The 18,749-nt window shown below is 38.2% G+C and overlaps 1 protein-coding gene across 12 annotated transcripts in view; it reads left to right on the top strand.

Annotated features, from left to right (window-relative positions):
- Nucleotides 1-18,749, top strand: part of CSPP1 (centrosome and spindle pole associated protein 1) — a 101,442-nt gene that overhangs the window by 41,795 nt on the left and 40,898 nt on the right. For 7 of the 12 annotated variants that reach the window (XM_084772912.1, XM_084772919.1, XM_084772915.1 and 4 more), the window contains 7 exons: nucleotides 5,028-5,126; nucleotides 7,295-7,365; nucleotides 11,083-11,176; nucleotides 12,727-12,784; nucleotides 13,248-13,289; nucleotides 15,314-15,522; nucleotides 17,705-17,817. In XM_084772912.1, coding sequence (XP_084629038.1) covers nucleotides 5,028-5,126; nucleotides 7,295-7,365; nucleotides 11,083-11,176; nucleotides 12,727-12,784; nucleotides 13,248-13,289; nucleotides 15,314-15,522; nucleotides 17,705-17,817 — 686 coding nt within the window. The remainder of the gene's footprint in view (nucleotides 1-5,027; nucleotides 5,127-7,294; nucleotides 7,366-11,082; nucleotides 11,177-12,726; nucleotides 12,785-13,247; nucleotides 13,290-15,313; nucleotides 15,523-17,704; nucleotides 17,818-18,749) is intronic. The other 5 variants (XM_084772909.1, XM_084772913.1, XM_084772914.1 and 2 more) reach the window with 4 other exon arrangements.

Here is an 18,749-nt window from a genome sequence, read left to right as displayed (position 1 = left end):
TAACAGATTTTTGCCTTCACACTAAAGATAAAGTTGAGGATAGGAAATATTTATTAGCTACACAAATTGGAAAAGAACTGGAAATGATGGGCAATGTTGGCTTGCAGGTAGCATCTCAGAAGGCCCCGGAAGCAGAACTCAGTAGCAAGGTACACCACTCATGTACATGGATGCATGGAAACTTGCATAGCTTAGTAGCAAGCCACATGATTCACCTGCATGGATGCGTGTTAACTTGCACACTATAGCTCAGGCTGCCCTCTTAACTCATGACTGTCTTTTTGCCTCAGCTTAGTCTACACAGAGCAGCCCTGTCTCAAAGAGAGGGAGGGAGGGAGGGAGGGAGAGAGAGAGAGAGAGAGAGAGAGAGAGAGAGAGAGAGAGAGAGAGAGAGAGAGAGAGAGAAATTATGTGTGCTATATCAGTGTGTAGAAGTTACAGGTGGTATTTTATTTATTTCATTTCATTTTATACTTTATTTTATTTCATTTTATTTTATGTTCTATTTTATTGTTTTTGAGACAGAGTTTCCCTGTGTAGTGCTGGCTTGTCCTGGTCTGTAGACTAGGCTGGTTTTGAATTCATAGAGATCTATCTGCCTCTGCCTCTTAGGTGCTGGGATTAAAGGTGGGACACCCCCCCAATCCTGGTATTTTATTTTTATAATTTGTTCTTTGTAAGTCTAAACATTGCAGATTCAATTCTGAAGTAGGTTATCTTACGGAAAAAAGGAACAAGTATTATTATGTAGGAGCTATTCATTCATATTGAAGCTAGTTGAAAATATCTGTGCTTTTAAACAATTTTCTTTTGAAGACTCCCAATTCTTTAAAAAGCATTAACATATATTAATTTTTAGCGTAAACATGGCTTCTGGTGTGAACTTTTTTCCTTTGGGCATTATGATTTTTAAAATAGATTTATTTTTATTTATATGTGTGCACGTGATGTGGATATCCCTTTGGAGACCAGAAGAGGGTGTTGGGTTCCCCTCCTTGTAAGCGCCTGACTTAGGTTCTGGCAGCCCATTGTAAGAGCAGCAGGTGTTCAAGCGGAGAGAGAGGAGGGGAGAGAGCTTTTCTCTTAACATTTCTCCCTTTTCTTTTGGGAGTAGGATGATGAAATTTTGCAGTTATTTCAGTCTCTGAACCACATTTTGAATTGTATATTAGAGGAAGCAAATATTTTCTTTTATGCAGGCAATTTCTTTTTGACAAAATGAGTTTGGGTCTAAGCACTTTATTTCTTCAAAATGTAAGTCAAATTATATGTTATTTCTATTTTAATGAGTTAACTCCTGTCTCTGAATATTAAGCACAATACTGATAGATTAAGGTGTGGTGTGTGAGCCTGTGTATGTAATACCTTAGACAGGTTTAGCCCTTTGTACAGATCACTTTTCCGTAATAAGGACGGTTTTCTCTGATGTCATTACTAACCAGAAAGCTTCTCAGGCACGGGTCTGAGTAGTCTTGGACGTCAGTGCACTGCTGCTGGGAAGCATCCTGGGGCAGCTCAGCCTGAGAGGCTGAGAGACAGCAACAGTAAGCCACCGCTGAGCATCACCATCTCCTGCTGGCCCCAAGAACACCCGTTAAACCACCATAAAAATGCTAATTGTAAACTGGAGAAATAAGATGAAATTTTATTAAAGTAAACTTTTTTTTTGAGAGACAGGGTTTCTCTTGTAGTCCTGGCTGTCCTGGACTCGCTTTGTAGACCAGGCTATACTTGAATTTACAGAGATCTGCCTGCCTCTGCCTCCCGAGTGCTGGGAGGCGTGCGCCACCACTGCCGGGCAGGTAAACTTCTTAAATGACAGGAAAGTTTGTAAATGAAATAAATTCTATAAAGTTTTTTGTTTTGTTTTTAAACAGAATCAGGTGGCTATGATATAGCTTACTGATATTTTCTTTTTGGGATTTTCAATAGGGTTTCTCTGTGTAGACTTGGCTGTCTTGGAACTAGCTCTGTAGACCAGGCTGGCCTCGAACTCACAGAGATCTGCCTGCCTGTGCCTCCTGAGTGCTGGGGTTACAGGTGTACATCCTCTCCATCCAGCATACCCAGTATTTTCAAGGCCCTGGGTTTCAAACCCACTCCTGCAAAAGGTGAAGTGTATGGGTTCAATATGGCTATTGAATTCTCAGTCTCAGATTTATTAGGAATAAAAAGTTGGCTAAGATTGTAAACTATAATTTAGTTTCATGGCTTTCTATCTGAAGCTTTTTTTGTTTTGTTATTTTAAGGTCTTATATTAGTAACTTAGTTTTGGTCTTTCTATTTCGTCTTTCTATATAGCAACTCACAAACTTGAACAGGATGCCTTATGATTTTGTAGTTCTTCTTAGTAAAGTGTGTAAAGCCTCACCCCTGCTCTTAATTATTTCTGTAGTATTTATTTTATTATTGTTATAAGTGATAGGTGACTTTTACAGTCTTGTGAATGAGCTTTGTTTTTTTTATTGGAAGTATACTTGAGAATGTTTTTTTGTATGGACTGTTCCCGGGAAAGTTTTGTAGTTTTACTTATTAGCAACATCCTTGATTTTAAACATAAATAATTTGTTAAATTTTCTAAGTTTAATATGGTTCAAAATAACTTTTTGGGAATATAGTGCTTGCTGTTATGATCTGTATGCATTGTGAAGAAAACATGCACTCTGTTTTTGTGTGGGTACTTGGCTCTAGCTATTACAATCGTAAGCATATTAAGATTATAAATTCAAATATTGTTTTTAGACAAGTTAGCTGAAAATACAGAAAGCTATAGTTCTTTGGTTAATATTAGAAAAAAATCTGTTTTTATTGTCTTTTAATTCTGGGTCACAAAGGTATGCTTTAAAAATGTTAAGTTTATTTTTCTCTGTATAACTATTAAATATATTTTTACTGAAGTAGATACCTCCTAACCATACCAGTGAGTTTACTTTTGTGTGTCATGTTAGGTCCCTAAGACCGTTCCTGAGCCACTGTACCCAGCTGACAGCAGCGATTACTGTAGCTGTAGGACAGAAAGGCAGAGCAGCACAGGGGAAGGGGCACTGGACGGCAGTAGAGGCAAGCAAATGCTTTCTTTTGGAACATCAGTGAAGAGACACAGAAGATACAATTCCTGCAGTGCTGAATTGGAGCTTGGTGCTAAAGATTTTCTTGAGGGATCTTATATGTATGCCCTTTCCTAGCATAAGCTAACATTCAGGCTCCTTATAAGAAAGTAAGTGTTCATAGCCTATATTGTCTGTAAAAAACAGTATAGTGATGCACTCATTAATTAGTTCCTAGACTGAGGGGAACCTCCTAAAATCCTATGTTGTCAGGTGACATCCAAGAGCTACCTATGTAAGCAGTCTTTTCTAAGTGTAGGCATGTTCAAGCAGATGCATTAGATTTTCTGCACCATGTATATTATATTGATGAATGAAGGGTCTTGTTAATTAAAAACTGGAATTTGTGTTTGTATTTACCTTTGCTTTAATTGGTAGAAATAGGGATGTCGCTAGATTGATGTGCTAGTTTAAAAGAGAGCTGAGCATGTACACTTCAGTTTAAATAAAGCTAGCTTTAAAAAAAAGTTAAATTGAAGTAAATTTAAAATTTAAATATGGGTAAAAAATGGAAGCAATTCCTGTTTTCATGTCAGCGTCACAGTGTTATTAATATATGAGCGCATTTTCTAGAGATCTGTAATCACGGTTCTGCTGTGGGAACAGGTGGCAACTGTGACAGGCAGGCTCTTTGGGGAGTGTGGCTCGTTTCCTGTACAGCTGAGCATGGCCAGTATTGCTAATCTGATCATCAACCTTATGTTAAATATCGTATTACTTTCTCAACCATACTTCTTTTCATCATCTTCGGAAGGAAAATATAATCTCTTAACAGCACATAAAGAAATATGACATGTAAAATGCTAATAAATGTTTATGTAAAAGGTTATGCTGGTTTCTCTGGCACGAGAAATTATACTTCAAAAAACAAATCAGTGTTTGCCAAATGGAAAAAAAAAAGTTGAAAACATTTTCCACTGTTTTAAATGACTGCTTTTTAAAAGAAGAAAATAAGCTCTAAACTTTGTTTTTGTTCTTTACGAACTTATAGTAAAATGAAGGCTTCTTAAGTCTGTTTTGCATCAGACTGTTTTAAATGATGTTTTGTGGCTTTTGGTAGCATTCTGTCATGGGGTTTACTGTGCCAGTTTTTATATTAAAAGCCTTTGTTTTATGCATAGTGAAATCATTCCCAGCATGTATACATCTTAATAAAAAAACCAATTTTGTTTTGAGTTCTGCCTGTAAACTTCAGAGACAGAGTAGGATGGCCTGCAAAAGGTGCCCTGTAATTCCCATATTAGCCAATTGCTAAAAATGTTTTAGTGTGTTATCTTAACTTAAAAAAAAAAAACTCTATTTCTGTCTGTCTATCTGTCTGTCTGTCTGTCTATAACTGGGGTGGTGGCTCACAGGTTAAGAGCACTGGCTTCTCTTCCAGAGGACCTGAGTTCAGTTCCCAGCACCTAAGTTGAATGACTTGCTGCTTCCTCAACTTTAATTTAAGTGGATCTGACACCCTCTTCTGGCCTCCTCAGCATTGGCAAAGACATGGCTTGTGTGTGCACACATGAGGGTACACACATACATACACAAACACACACACAAAAGTAAAAATTAAATATTTAAATGTAAAATTGAAATAAAATATTCTAGAAGTTATAGAAATAGCTTACAATAATCTCAGTTAAAACAAAGAGTATTAGGGATGGAGGTTGTCGCATTATAGAGTATTTTCCTAGTATATTCTTGTCCACTCAAACAACAACAAACAAATTTGAAAATAAACTCTTAATACCTTTTGTTAACTAGCAGATCATACTTGAGGCAAATCTAATTTGAATTAACTTGGAATGTCAGCACAATCCTTTGTTCCTCTTCCTGCTAACACGTGAAACACATGAGATTGTAGAACCCTAGAGAGATATAAGAAGATGCATTGTGTGTGGGGCATGCTCTATGAGGTAATGTGTTTTTAAGGCCACATGGAAACAGACAACGGCATGTGCCTCCTCCGGAGAACGAGGATGATGCCATGAAACAGCCGAACACACAGATGCCATCTGCTGGAAATAAAAGGTACGTGATAGCACTTCTGTCCTTGAGTCTTCACACTCTGAAAGAGCACCTGCCTGAAACTGCTTAAGGAACAAGTGGAAAAGCATAGTATATTAACAATTATCCTTTACTAGTGGAAGGAGGTAACTGGGGAAAAGATGAGGAGATCTTAGGGAGTGAATATTTGTGATTTATTTTTCAGAATTCTTTCTGTCCCTTTCCCTGCTCCCTCTCTTGTCTGTCTGCTCTGGGATTGAACATCCGTCATCGAGTGAGGCAAACACTTTACACTGAGTTATCCTACAACTACAACATTCTTCTGAAGAATGATTTTTTTTTATAAAGCTTGGCAGGGCATGCAGAGCAAGCCCCTCTCATTATAAAAGCATATAAATTAGTTTGAAGTAATGAAGGAGAGGTGAACACAGTGGAATGGTGTCATAGTGAGTTTGGAACATCTTGGCATTGTGGCTGGAGAGATGCTCAGGGGTTAAGAGGTTAGACTATTTATTCTTAGAGGAAGACTCAAGTCTGAGTCCCCACACCATATCTGCTGGCTCACAACTCCCTGTAACGCCAGTGCAGAGGTACCTGCTACCTCAACAGGCACATGCACATAGTTAAAAGGAAATCTATAAAAAATATCTTGAAGTCTTGGTACTGCAGTTGGGATGAAAATGGATTGTTAATGTCCCTGCAGTGTGAGTTTTCACTTTATTTTTGATTTAGTTATTTTTATTGGTAGAGTTTTAGTGCTTACACTGAATTTAGTACTCAAGTTTCTTTTGATAAGAAGGTAAATAACCTTTTAGTTTTATTGTGGTGCTTTTCTGTGTCATCTAAGGATGAATAGTTCTTTTAGAAAACAAAACCTGAAGAAAACACATGTGCCAGTGGGATGTCTCAGGAGGTGAAGGTGCTTGCCACAGGCCTAATGACCCGAGTTGATCCTTGGAGTTCATGTCATGCAGGAGAGAACCAATCACAAGGCTGTCGCCCGCCACATGTATGCCAAACATAAACATAAAATTTAAAAATGATAAAAATGTAAAGCAAAACCACATGAGGTCTAAGGATGCTGCTCAGTTGCTCAGAGCTTGCCCCTTATGGACAAAGCCTGGAATTTAATCCCAGCAGTGTAAACCGCATGGGGTGGTGCACACCTGTAATCTTAGCACTAAGAGGCAGGGGCCAGAAGTTCAGGGTACTTCTCCTAGGCTTTAGAAGGAATTCAAGGCCAACCTAGGGTGCATGAGACCCTATCTCCCCATCCCCCTCCCCCCCAAAGGAGGAAAAGGATCAGGAATTGGTGGGACAGGAGCATGAGGGTAAATGGGGAACTACATTAAATGCATGTGTGAGTATATCACAGTGAAGTTTGTGCAGTCATCTGTGTTGATAAGGAGAACAGAATAAATGACTCTAACGTAGGATAATATTGAAGGTAGTGTGGTGTGTTTTGAGCACTGTCCTTTCTTAGAAGAGATACAAAGTATAAATTACCCTTGGCAGTAAGAGCACTTGCTCTTTGTTCCAAGAAAGTACTCTTTGAGGGTCCTACTTTTTTTTCTTTGTTCTTTTCTTTCAAGAAAGTTAAAAAAAAAAAAGCCGGGTGGTAGTGGTGCATGCCTTAATCCCAGCATTTAAGAGGCAGAGGCAGGCAGAGCTCTGTGAGTTCGAGGCCAGCTTGGTCTACAAACCGAGTCCAAGACAGCCAATGCTACACAGAGAAACCCTATCTTGAAAAACAAAAATCAAAAAACAAATAAACAAACAAAAAGAAAGTTTGTTTTTTAAATTCTTTATGATTTCCCCCCAAAGAGATAATTTTCTCTTCTAAATGGGAATATAATTAGGAGGAGTGTGTGTGTGTGTGTGTGTGTGTGTGTGTGTGTGTGTGTGTGTACACCTGTGTATAATTCGGTGATTTCATATAAAGAAAGATTTGTAATCTGTGGACTTAATGAAGGAAGCTGAAGAAAAGTTATGTGTACTGGGGTCCTTTGGAACAAAGAAATAAAATACCATAGTTTTGATTAGCACTTTGAAAGAAAGGATAATTCATATCACACCTCATTTGTTTTTCTTCAAGGGTTCATGCATGTACATGTGTTTGTGGAGGCTACAAGTGAAAGGTGATATCCTAACAATACCTGGATTTTAATGTTTGCTCTCTCATATTGTTTTAGTGCTCAAGATAACGAACCACCCAAATCTGCTAATGGCGGTATCTGTAGTCCCTTTGCAGGGATGCTGTTTGGTATGTCCAGCACTTCTTTGCAGTGTTGAGTTAAATGTCCTTAGTGAGAACTCAGTGTTGTAAGTAATGATGCCTTTACAAATAACAGCAGACATTTATTGAGGCTTACTTTATGATGGGTACCATGCTAAGCATTTAGCATGCATTGTATAGAACTGTTGATACTGTAAAGCTAGATAACTTAGCTAGATAACTTAATTAGCTATATGACCTGTAGATGATAGATGAAATCAGTTTGTATAATAAGTTTTTTATTTCTTTTTTTAAACTACAATTTTGTTGTCCATGAATGTTTCGTTGTATTCTGTTTTATATGTGACCCTTGATTCTTAGTGTGAATTTGTCTTGTATTTTAGTTCACTTTTTTGAACATTTTATCCCACCACCCTTGTTGTCTTAATCACTATTTTGTGTGTCTGTGTGTGTGTCTGAGAAAGGAGAGAGAGGAGAGAGGGAGAGAGAGGAGAGAGGGAGAGAGAGAGAGAGAGGGAGAGAGAGAGAGAGGAGAGAGAGGAGAGAGTGCGCCTTTGAAACCTAAAAAGTCCATCCCTAGGGACAGACTTCCTCCAACTAGGTCACACTTCCTCTCCTAATCCTTCTAATCCTATCAAGGAATTCCTCCCCCTAGTGACTAAGCATTCCAATATATGAGCCAGTGGAAGTCATTTATATTAAAACTACCACACTTGCTCTTCCTATATAGTTTCTGAACAGTCTTTTTCTTTTTCAAAATCATGATGATGATCCAGATTTTCTTTTCTTTCTTTTAATCAAAGGTCAAGGTCATTACTGAATATAATCCTTTTGGTTTGCTACATTATCTTTGTCCTCATTTCAGAAATGGTGTGGGGAGCCTTGTTTTTTTGCTTATAGCTTTGTATAGAAAAAGAAATTGTTCTTTTGTATGTATTTGTTGTTTTAATGGACACTTTGAATGCTTAGCTAAAAATTTGGTTTTAGTCAGGTACATGAGTAAATTGAATATCATATTAATTTCATCTAGCCTAGATGCTGTCAGTAATTTAAATTTTGGTTTTGAGATTTAGTCACATGGTATTTTCAGACTTTTATTTCCTTGAAATGAATATTGTGAAAAGAATAGTATATTCACAGAAACTTAGCTCTTGTTGCCTATAGGGTTTGACCACTTTGATCTTTTAGATCAGAGTAAAGGCACATATTTATTCTGTATTTTGTAACAAATGGGAAAAAGGAGAAATGGTAAGCTTCGAGTTGACTCAAAAAATAATTTCATCAGCAAGAAGATGAGTCTGCCATATGAATATGAATGGACTGAGTTTACTAGTGTGCTCTCAGGGGCTATGAGTGACACAATAGACTACTAGTGTTTGCAAGAAACCAGGGCAGTCATTTAAACCAGTGCTTCATGCTACCTTTGCGTCTTCCTGTGTGTCCCTGAGCGGGTTTGCGTACACAGGGAGCTTACCTCTCGCTACAGGAGGCGCGTTTCACTCCGTCTAAGGGCTGTGCCAGTCCTCAACATACTCTAACTTCAGGCGTGCTGAAATTTATTATCCTAGTGATTTGCTTCATATTGTTCATTTGAAGCCCTTACTTTAATTTAAGAAAGCAAAAACAAAGCTGAATATGGTGTTGCACACCTTTACTCCCTGTACTTGGAGGCAGAGGCAGAGGCAGGCAGATCTCTGTTTGGGGTTAGCCTGGTCTACATAGTAAGCTCCAGGAGCCAGGGCCACATAAACCAGTGACCCTCAGCCTATGGGTCTCAACCCCAACAGGAGTTGCATATCGGATATCATGCATATCAGATATTTAAATTATGATTTATAGCTAGCAAAATTGCAGTTGTGAAGTAGCAATGAAATAATCCTATGGTTGGGGATCACCACAACATGTGGAACTGTATTAAAGGGTCACAGTGCTAGGAATGTTGAAAACAATTGACACAGATCTTTTCTGAGAGAGATGGGGGGGGGGGCAGAGAGGACGAGAGGGGTGAGGGTGAGAGCTATGTGGAGGGAGGTAACGATGACCAGAGCCGTGAACCACTTAAAAGTATATACTTGAATTTCCACAATTGAAGGCTTTCTTTCTGTTGCAGTTGTTACTGCCTGTTTGTATCTCAGTGCTAGGGATTGGCTCCAGCACCCTGTGCCTACCAACTAAGAGTCATACCTCACAGCCACATCCATGACCCTTCATGCTTGCTTGTTTGTGGTGACTTCTGTTTGCAGAGGGTTTGAGAGTAGGATGTTGGGTCCAAAGTAGTTCCCTGTCTCTCACCAGCAGATGACAGCTGTCAGCTTGTATGACTTGTATGAGAGATGTTTGAAAAGCAGGAAATAGTGTATGCTTAAGACCCATGAAAGGGTCTCTTTCAGGACTATGGTATTGCTTCTCTTTCTGATGAACATCTGGCAGAGACCAGCAGATGATGAGAATCCTTTTGTTCAAGTTTTTCGAGACAAGGTCTATAAGAGCTGAGTACCGTAGTGCACGCCTGTAATCCCAGCACTCGGGAGGCAGAGACAGGCAGATCTCTTGTGAGTTTGAGGCCAGCTTGGTCTATGAAGCAAGTCCAAGACAGCTAAGCTACACGGAGAAAACCTGTCTTGAAAAAAAAAAAAGGAAAATCTGTTGAAGGATCAGCTGGTTTCTTTTCTGTGCTGTATGGTGGCTGCCTCTTCCCCATAGTCTGCAAGCTTTATGATGCTTGGGTATGGATTTCTGACTTACTCCTTGATGTTTATTCAGCTCATTGATTTATTGATAACCTTGGCATTCTGATGAGCTTTTACGAAGTCATAGTTTTGTAGATGATGGAACCTTTTTTCAGTGTAGAGACAGAATAATGTTCTTTTTGTGGCTTTTTATCTTCTATGCAGAAGGCCTCCTCGTTTTTTCTTTTTTTCTTTTTTGCAATAGCTTCCATTTTCTTCTTAATTATATTTATAGGAATCTCAGCTATTTTAACACTTTCTTTTACATTTTGTCGTGTGTGTGTGTGTGTGTGTGTGTGTGTATGAATGTATGTATGTATGTATGTATGTATGTATGTATGTATGTATGTATGTATGTATGTATAAATGACTAGAAGAAAATAAGGGCCTGTTTCCACTTTGGATGGACTTGTTAAATTTAAGAAGTTGATAGAAGCTATTAAGGTATCTTCTGTTGCTTTGATGAAACACTTGTGACCAAGGCAACTTCTACAGAAGAGTTTATTTGTGCTTATAGTGCGAGAGGGTTAGACTCTTTTATGGTAGGGACAACATGGAAGCAGGTGACAGGCAGCATGGCCGGAGAGGAAAGCTGAGAGTTTACAAGCATGAAGCAGAGAGAGCAAACTGGAAGTAAGGCAAGGCCTTAAGCTCTCACAGGCCACCCCAGTGACATACCTCCTCTGGTAAGGCCACACACACCTACGCCTCCCAAACAGTGTCACCAAGTCAGACCAAGTCTTCAAACCCCAGGACTGTGAGAAATAGTTCTTATTCAGACCCCCATATAAGGGCCTGGGGTGAGTCTTCTGTTACCCAGAGGACGGTTTTGGAATTATTAATGCATGCTATGTTTGACCCATGATAAGAACTCATAAATTAAGAAAGTAATTGACGTATTGATGTGGTTCCTGCTTTTTTCTTCCATACTAATTACTTATATACCGAAGTTTCTTAAGCTTGAGTTTTAATTGTGTGTAACCTAAGAGTTAAGGACTTTATTTTTCTTATCTAGGAGGTAATGAACGAGAAATTCTCCAGAGAAAGAAAGAGAAATACAGGCAAGAACTCCTGGAGCAGATAGCAGAGCAACAGAAAAACAAGAGACGGTAAATGAAGGCTCACCTTCAGCAGAATGCTCTTGTGTGGAGTGGCCTTGTGTAAAGAACAAGTGCTTGGAGGTTTTTCTAATATAACTTGATTGCAGCTCACCCCACCATGTCTGCTAGGTTATTGCTCATATACTAAGAAATTGAAAAGTATCTTATGTTTGAAAGCAAAACTAGTAAGCATACACTCGTGTAGTATAAAATATAGTAAATCAGTGTTTATATTGTATTCAACTGTGTCTATAATCTTTTTTATTTTTTGATTAATTTTCCTTTGACAATTTCAGAAATGTAACTAATGAATTTTTTTATTTAATTAATTTATTCAGATTATATCTCAGTTGTTTTCTTCTCACTTGTATCCTCCCATTCCTCCCTCCCGCTTTCACCCTATTCCCCTCCCCTATGTCTGTGACTGAGGGGGACCTCCTCCCCCACCGTATGGTCACAGACTATCAAGTCTCATCTTGGTAGCCTGCTTATCCTGTCCTTGAGTGCCACCATGCCTTCCCCCCAAGGGGAAGTGGTCAAATATGGGCACCATAGTTCATATAAATTTTCATCCTTTTGACCCTCTTTTACCCTCTCATGATTTTCTTAGATAATCTGTGAGACATTAGTTAACGGTAGGAATAAAATTTTTAGTTCTGAAGAATTTGACAGGTACCTTCTTATCCTTTTCCTCACCTCTAAAAGGAAGCTAATACCTTAGTATCTGCTATTAGCTATATTTAAAAAAATTATTTTTTATAGTGTTGGCCTTCAGACCCAGAGCCTTGTGCTTTGTAGTTAGGTAAGCCCTCCATTGTCAAGACTTTCTTTTCCTTAAAGGTTTATTTTTATGTTATGTGTATGTGTGTTTTGCCTGCATGTAAGTGTGTACACTGTGCATGTGGCTGGTTCCCTTGGAGGCCAGAAGAGGGTGTCTGAATCCGTAGAACTGAAGTTACAGGTAATTGTGACCTGCTGTGTGGGTGCTGAGAACTCAGCCTGGGTCCTCTGTTCTTTGCTCCAGTGTTACTGAGACACTCTTTAAAAATCTTTACAGAAAGAATCTTAGCTTTTTGGCATGAAAATATACACATTTTAATGTTTTCGTAAACTATTTTGTTTTGGTTTTTCCTTTTATTCTTTGTAAATTATTTTGCCTCTGAAGTACCTTCAGTCTTCATTTTGAATATGTATCCTAAGTCACTTGACCTGTAAATCATAATTTCCTATGCACTATGATTAAGTATGACTTTGGATTTTAAAATTGTATTATCAATTAAGGGAATTATTTATGTTTGGAGACTTCATCCCCCACCCGCTAAGACAGGGTTCTCTGTGTAGCCCTGGCTGTCCTGAACTCACTTTATAGACCAGGCTGGCCTCAAACTCACAGAGATCCGCCTGTCTCTGTCTCCCTGGGGTTAAAGACGTGCACCACCATGCCTGGCTTGGAGACATACCATATAGACTTTAAATACAATTCTATTTCATTGATGACTATAATTTTGGTTGTGTGCTTACTATAATTTTTGAATTTATAAAATCTTAATTTTGTTTAGAGAGAAAGATTTAGGACTCCCAGTTGCAGCTTCTGGAGTACAAGACCCTGAGAAATCGGTAAGAGTTGTCAGCATCTTTGATTCAAATAATCCTCGAGAGTGTTAGTGGCAGGGGAGGCTCATCATGGAGGGATACTGTGGAGACAACACAGTTCAGTTGTAACAGTAGTGAGCCAAATTTCATTTTCATAAATGTCAGTCATAACTACTGTGATATAGAAATGGCAACTGCAAATGTAGTTCTAGTCTTCCGTGTTACCACTGTTAGTCTTTAAGATGATCTTCCCCGTGCACTGTAATCACTCGTTAGAGTTTGTTTTGCCTTCTGTTTACATGGGCATGCCCATACGAAAGACTGAGATTGATGTAAATACTATTTTTAAGTATGTCTTGACAATTTATTTTTCTTTATAAAAGTAATTTTAAAAACCTGTGACTTGTGTCTTTCACTTTGTTACTGTGAAACTAGAAGGATAATCATACTCTTTTACTTCAATTTTGCAATTCTCAACATCTTTAAGTGGAATGAATCACAAACATCATTGCAGTTAAGTAAGGAGGAGGTAATACTTCATTGCTTTCCCCACAATGTGCTTTGTTTTGTTGTTGGATGTGTAGTGTTTACTCACTTCAAGTTTTTGTTTCTTTTGATAATGATGGTTAAGACCTAATTTTATTAAAAAGTTCAGTCTTTAAAAAGGATCTAGCAAGAGCAAGGTGTGGTGGTGCACGCCTTTAATCCCAGCACTTGGGAGACAGAGGCAGGTGGATTGCTGTGAGTTCGAGGCCAGCCTGGTGTACAGAGTGAGTCCAGGACAGCCAAGGCTAACACAGAGAAACCCTGTCTCGAAAAACAAAACAAAACAAGACAAAAGAAAGGATCTAGCAAATCCTTAAAGTTACTGTTGTCTTAATTATTATTCAGCTATAGGTAACTTACTGATTTACTTAAATATATGCTTGTTGGGTTATCTGTTTTAATATTTCATGCGAGGACTGAATGTTCAGAGGTTGAATATTCTTAGGTTGTGCAAGGTCCTGGTTCAGTCTTCAGCAGGCTGCTGGCCCTAGTGTTTTATATTGCTCCAGTATCGCCCCTTTTTTGTGTATCTGACTGTTCTTATACTAAGCATTTTAGCCTTAGAAATCATTCCTGAACCAGACTTGATCACATTCTTACAGCCACTTGAGAGGCTGAAGCAAGTTCAAGGCTTCTGTGCAGGGTAGAGTAAGTTTATAGCTACTCTGGGCAATTTAATAAGATTCACAAAGTAAAGTGAAAAAACAAAACAAGAAAACTAAAAGATCAGTACTGTAGCTCAGTGAGAGAGCTGCTGCCTAGCATGTGTGAAGCCTTAGGTTCAATCCCTGGTCCCCAGTGATGGGGAGAAAAAGCGCCCTGGTAATATAGCCTTGCAGAAAAAAAAAAGGTGGGGGGGAAGGTTTGTCCAAAGGTAAACCTTTTTTGTTTCTCATTAAATACCTTTAAAGTACCTGTTGCAATAAAAAAAATTAGCTTTTAGAAACTCTAGCTTTTTAATGTAATATGTTGGCATGTTAAATTTTATCATATGTCATAATCTTATTTATTTTGGAATTGAATAACCTAAAAGTGTCAAGTTGAGCAATATGTATTAGAAGCAGTAGTTAAAGGTTATTTATTACATTACAAGGTATAAATTTAATAATTATATACAATAAAAATTTATAAAAATTATATATTATTTTTATAGATTATGTTATTTTTATAAATTATAAATATACAAATACGCATATAAATATATAAATTATATATTTTCTAAATTATATTAATATATATATGAATTTATATTCACATATAAATATGACTATTATATGTTAAACTTACATGACAGTTATAATGAATTAAAAATTGTAGCTTAATAAATTTATTAAATTTATAAATTACTAAATTTCATAGTGTGTCATAGATCTTATATATTCTGGAATTAAATCACCTAAAGAGTATCAAGTTGAATAAATATATATTAGAGGCAATAGTTAAGCATTATTTAATAAATATTTAAAGTATTTATTTTAAATGCACAAATGATATTCTTGAGTAAAGATTAGTAAACAACCTGGCACATGCAGTTGCAGCTCTTTTTGTGAATAAGTTTTTAATCGCGGCACAGCTGTTACTTCACTGCTCGCATGTTGCCTGTGCTGCTTTGGCACCATGGTTGAGTCAGGCGCTTGTAAGGAGACATGTGGCCTGCGAAGCCTTCCTACGGTCTCACAAGTGGCAACTGAGTAGGGAAGTGGCCGATGTGTGACAGTGCCACAACGAGAGGTAACGCCAGGCTGTGGGCTGTAGTTGCTGTGTATTTATTTACTATTCCTGAGCCTGTAGGTGATTTATGTGCTGCTCAGAGAGCCTCAGCTACCTGCTTATAAAATAAAAATGAGATCTTTTTTTAGCTCTAAAATTCTACTTTTCTGTGACTGTCTTAAGTGCCTGCTGGGGTAGAGGGTCCTTGGAGGTCCTTGTCACCTTTAAACTTACGATTCTATGTAACAAACAGGTTGTTTTTTTGTTTTTTGTTTTTTGTCTTTTTCTTTATTTTAGCCTGATAGACTAAAGCAGTTTAGTTTGACACCAAGACACTTTGAAGAGCTGATACCACCTGAGAGACCCAGAGTAGCTTTCCAGACACCTCCCCCTCCTTTATCTGCCCCGCCTGCCCCACCCGCCCCGTCAGTTCATCCCGCCCCTTCTCAAAACGAAGACTTGCACAGTGGACTCAGCAGCACCTTTGCTGACATGGTGCATCCCAGGTGCTTGTTTCAAATGTTTTGTATTTGGGAATTAGGGACGGCCTTGTTGTGTTCTACGTTTAGAAGGGTATGCTGCTGCAGAGGGTGACGTCCTTCGGGCATTTCATGTAATCAGTAACGCTTGCCAGATAATTTCTTTTTATTGTTATTGATGTTCTTTTTCTCTGCTATTAGGAAGATGAGACATCATTAATGTTTCTATTATTTAAAGTGGATTCATGTTTTGAGATGTATTAGTAAGTGCATGTCAGCATTTTTAGGTCATATTTTTAATATCCTTTAACATGCAAAAGTTATGCATTGTTCAGTTATTTCCACTTGGCAATCACTGAATTGTTTCTTCAACTTTATTCAAAAAAATCTTGTAACATGGCAATATCTGTATGGCTTAACTTTAGTTTTGTTTCAGTCCTCTCTGGGCTTACTCTAGGGCTGTTGGGATTATAACCATGAAATACATATTGAGCATGTCATTTCTACAGGAAAACACGCTATACTGCTCTATACCCAAAGAAAACTCTGCAGGGAGATTTTCTGGCCTATACTTATTAATATACTAATTGTAGGAATATGTTTAAATTTGTAGATGATTTTCTTAACTTTTTAACACATATTTCTGAGATGTCCTTCCTTTCAGCAGGACTTGGTCTTTTATTTGAAACTAACAAATTGTAAGGAATTTCTTACAGCATTTCTCAGGCACTTTCTGTTTCCTTTAATGACTTCCCTAATTCAAACACTGAGAGACTGGAATTACAGAGCCGGAAGTGGTTTCTGTTTTGGATTGAAGGTTGGCATGGCCACCAGCTTCCCGGCACTTCATTCAGAAGTGTCTCCTTTGTGAATGACGGTAGCAGGACTTGTCACAGTTAGAGGGCGATGGGGACATGAGTCTTCTGTAATTAGAGAGCATTTAAGTGTTGCTGATAATAATAGATTCCTTTCATGACAGGTATGTGGTTTTTTTTTCCCTGAAGTATCTAGGTTGATGATGGTGAGGTCAGACATACAAAGTGACTAAAGTGTGTGATTTCCATTAAGTGTGCAAATTGCTCACTATTGGGGAGAACTTTGGTGTGACTTAGCCCTCCAGATTCTTTAGGGGGACTTGGCTAGTACTTGAGTAAAAATCTAGAATGTTCCCTTTTTCTTTCCATTTATCTAAAGTAATTTGCCCTCACCCTTTATAGTATTGAGGAAGATTATCCTGGTAGAAACATGCACTCGCTCCTACCCAGTAAAGAAACGGGGATGTACAAGTTTTCATACATTTTAAATTTATGAACTATTGAAGATTATATCAGTACTGTATTGATTTTTCAAGTAACCACATTATGGTTGACTTTCTGTGAAAAAGCAGTAAGTTTTACATATAAAACCTATGCTCTTTGTTCTGGGGAGATAGGATTCAGTCAGTGAAAAGGCTGGGTGATGTGGGTGAATTTGTGGTCCCAGTGCTGGGAGGTTGTTGGCCAGCAGTTTACCAGTTCGTGGCCAATGAACAACGCTGTCTCAAAACACAGAGTGGACAAGCTCCCAAGAATTAGCATGCAAGGATGACTTGTAGCTGCTGCACGTGCGCATCGTCTCCCACATGCACGAGTTCCTACACCCATCAGGGACACTTAGCGCCCACATGGCCATGTGCACAGGTGCAGACACGCACAAACATGTCCATTCTATACATTGGCCCCCACAGAACCATTTGTAGTCCTGAAGTTGTGGTGATCTTTGTCCTCTGTCTGTGACTTTCCTATCACATAACATTTCCTTCCCTGGGACTCTTCAAGCTTTCCTCCTGTCTCTTTAGAGCCTGCACGGCCCTGCTCTGTATTCCTTTAACATTCTTCGTCACTTGCTTTATTTTACTGGATGCTGTTCTGTTGTAATTGCTCATCCATTTCTGTATTATTACTGAGGGACAGGGAGCATACCTTTGTTTACTATGGCACATAATGGCTATTAATTATTACTTAATTACTTGTTTTCATCTTGCCGAAATGTTCCTGAAGTAAAATTTGTTACTATTAGTTTTTTGATTCCTAATTATTCTTGAGCAATTATTATAAAGTTGATTTTTAATTTCTGTGATACCTTTTTGGCAAAAAATTAAAATATCTTAATTAAAACTAACAAAATATGAGAATGCTTGTTTATTTTTAATTTTTATTTTTTGCTATAGGATTCTGCCTCTACCTCCACCTCCTCTACTACCACCCAACTATAGAACGCCTTATGATGATGCGTACTATTTCTACGGTGCCAGAAACCCACTGGATCCCAATATTGCTTATTGTGAGTTTTCTATATAGTAAACTTATTTTTCTGATGGTTTAGGAAGGATATTTGCTTTTATGGAAGCAACAATATGCAAATAAAAAGGTACAGCTTCACTTAATCCAATTATTATATATTTATTGGAAAAAATTCATAGCTAACATCAAGTCCAATTTTATTAGTTTGGCATAATACCTGATAAGGGTATTTTATGAAGAATAGAGATTTGTTTTAGAGACAGAATATGCCCGAATAGCACACGTAGGACAGATGTATATGCGCATCTCTCCTTGGGTTTCTTTATTCTCTTTGTAAGTTCATCATGATTCAGTCACAGGGCTACAACTTCTACTGTCGAATTTGTTACCATAAGACTTTATGAGTGGGCGTGGTGGCACACACCTTTGATCCCAGCACTCGGAAGGCAGAGGCAGGTGGATCGCTGTGAGTTTGAGGCCAGCCTGGTCTACAAAGTGAGTCCAGGACAGCCAATACTACACAGAGAAACCCTGTCTTGAAAAACCACCACCACCACCACCACCACCACCACCCCGCCCAAAACCAAAAAGATTTTATGAATTAAATTCCCGCATGCACTTTGGAGGACAAACCATAGTAATACCCATCTTAAACTGCAGTTGTGGATGGACACAAGATCATGAGTTCAAGCTCCGCTTGGGCTATGGAGGAAGTTCCCAGTCCGCTTGTGTCATAAAACAAGACTCAGTTTTAAAATAAAACTAATTGTGGTTCATAGTTACTGCCTTCTTACTTGGAGTTAAGAAGTTTTATGTTTTCCTATACTCTTTTGTTTACTCTTAACCTTGAAAGTTATGCTGGTGCTTTGTAAAAGCATTCTATAGATTTTCCTTTAGGGATAAAATGTTGTTAATAGTAAATAAGGGGCTGGCCACTCCCGAGGCAGAAGCAGGTGATCTTTGTGAGTTTGA

This window comes from Acomys minous (genome assembly GCF_964271855.1).
Source record: "Acomys minous genome assembly, chromosome: 1".
Classification (NCBI taxonomy): Eukaryota; Metazoa; Chordata; class Mammalia; order Rodentia; family Muridae; genus Acomys; species Acomys minous.
This window is presented reverse-complemented; position numbering and strand designations above follow the sequence as displayed.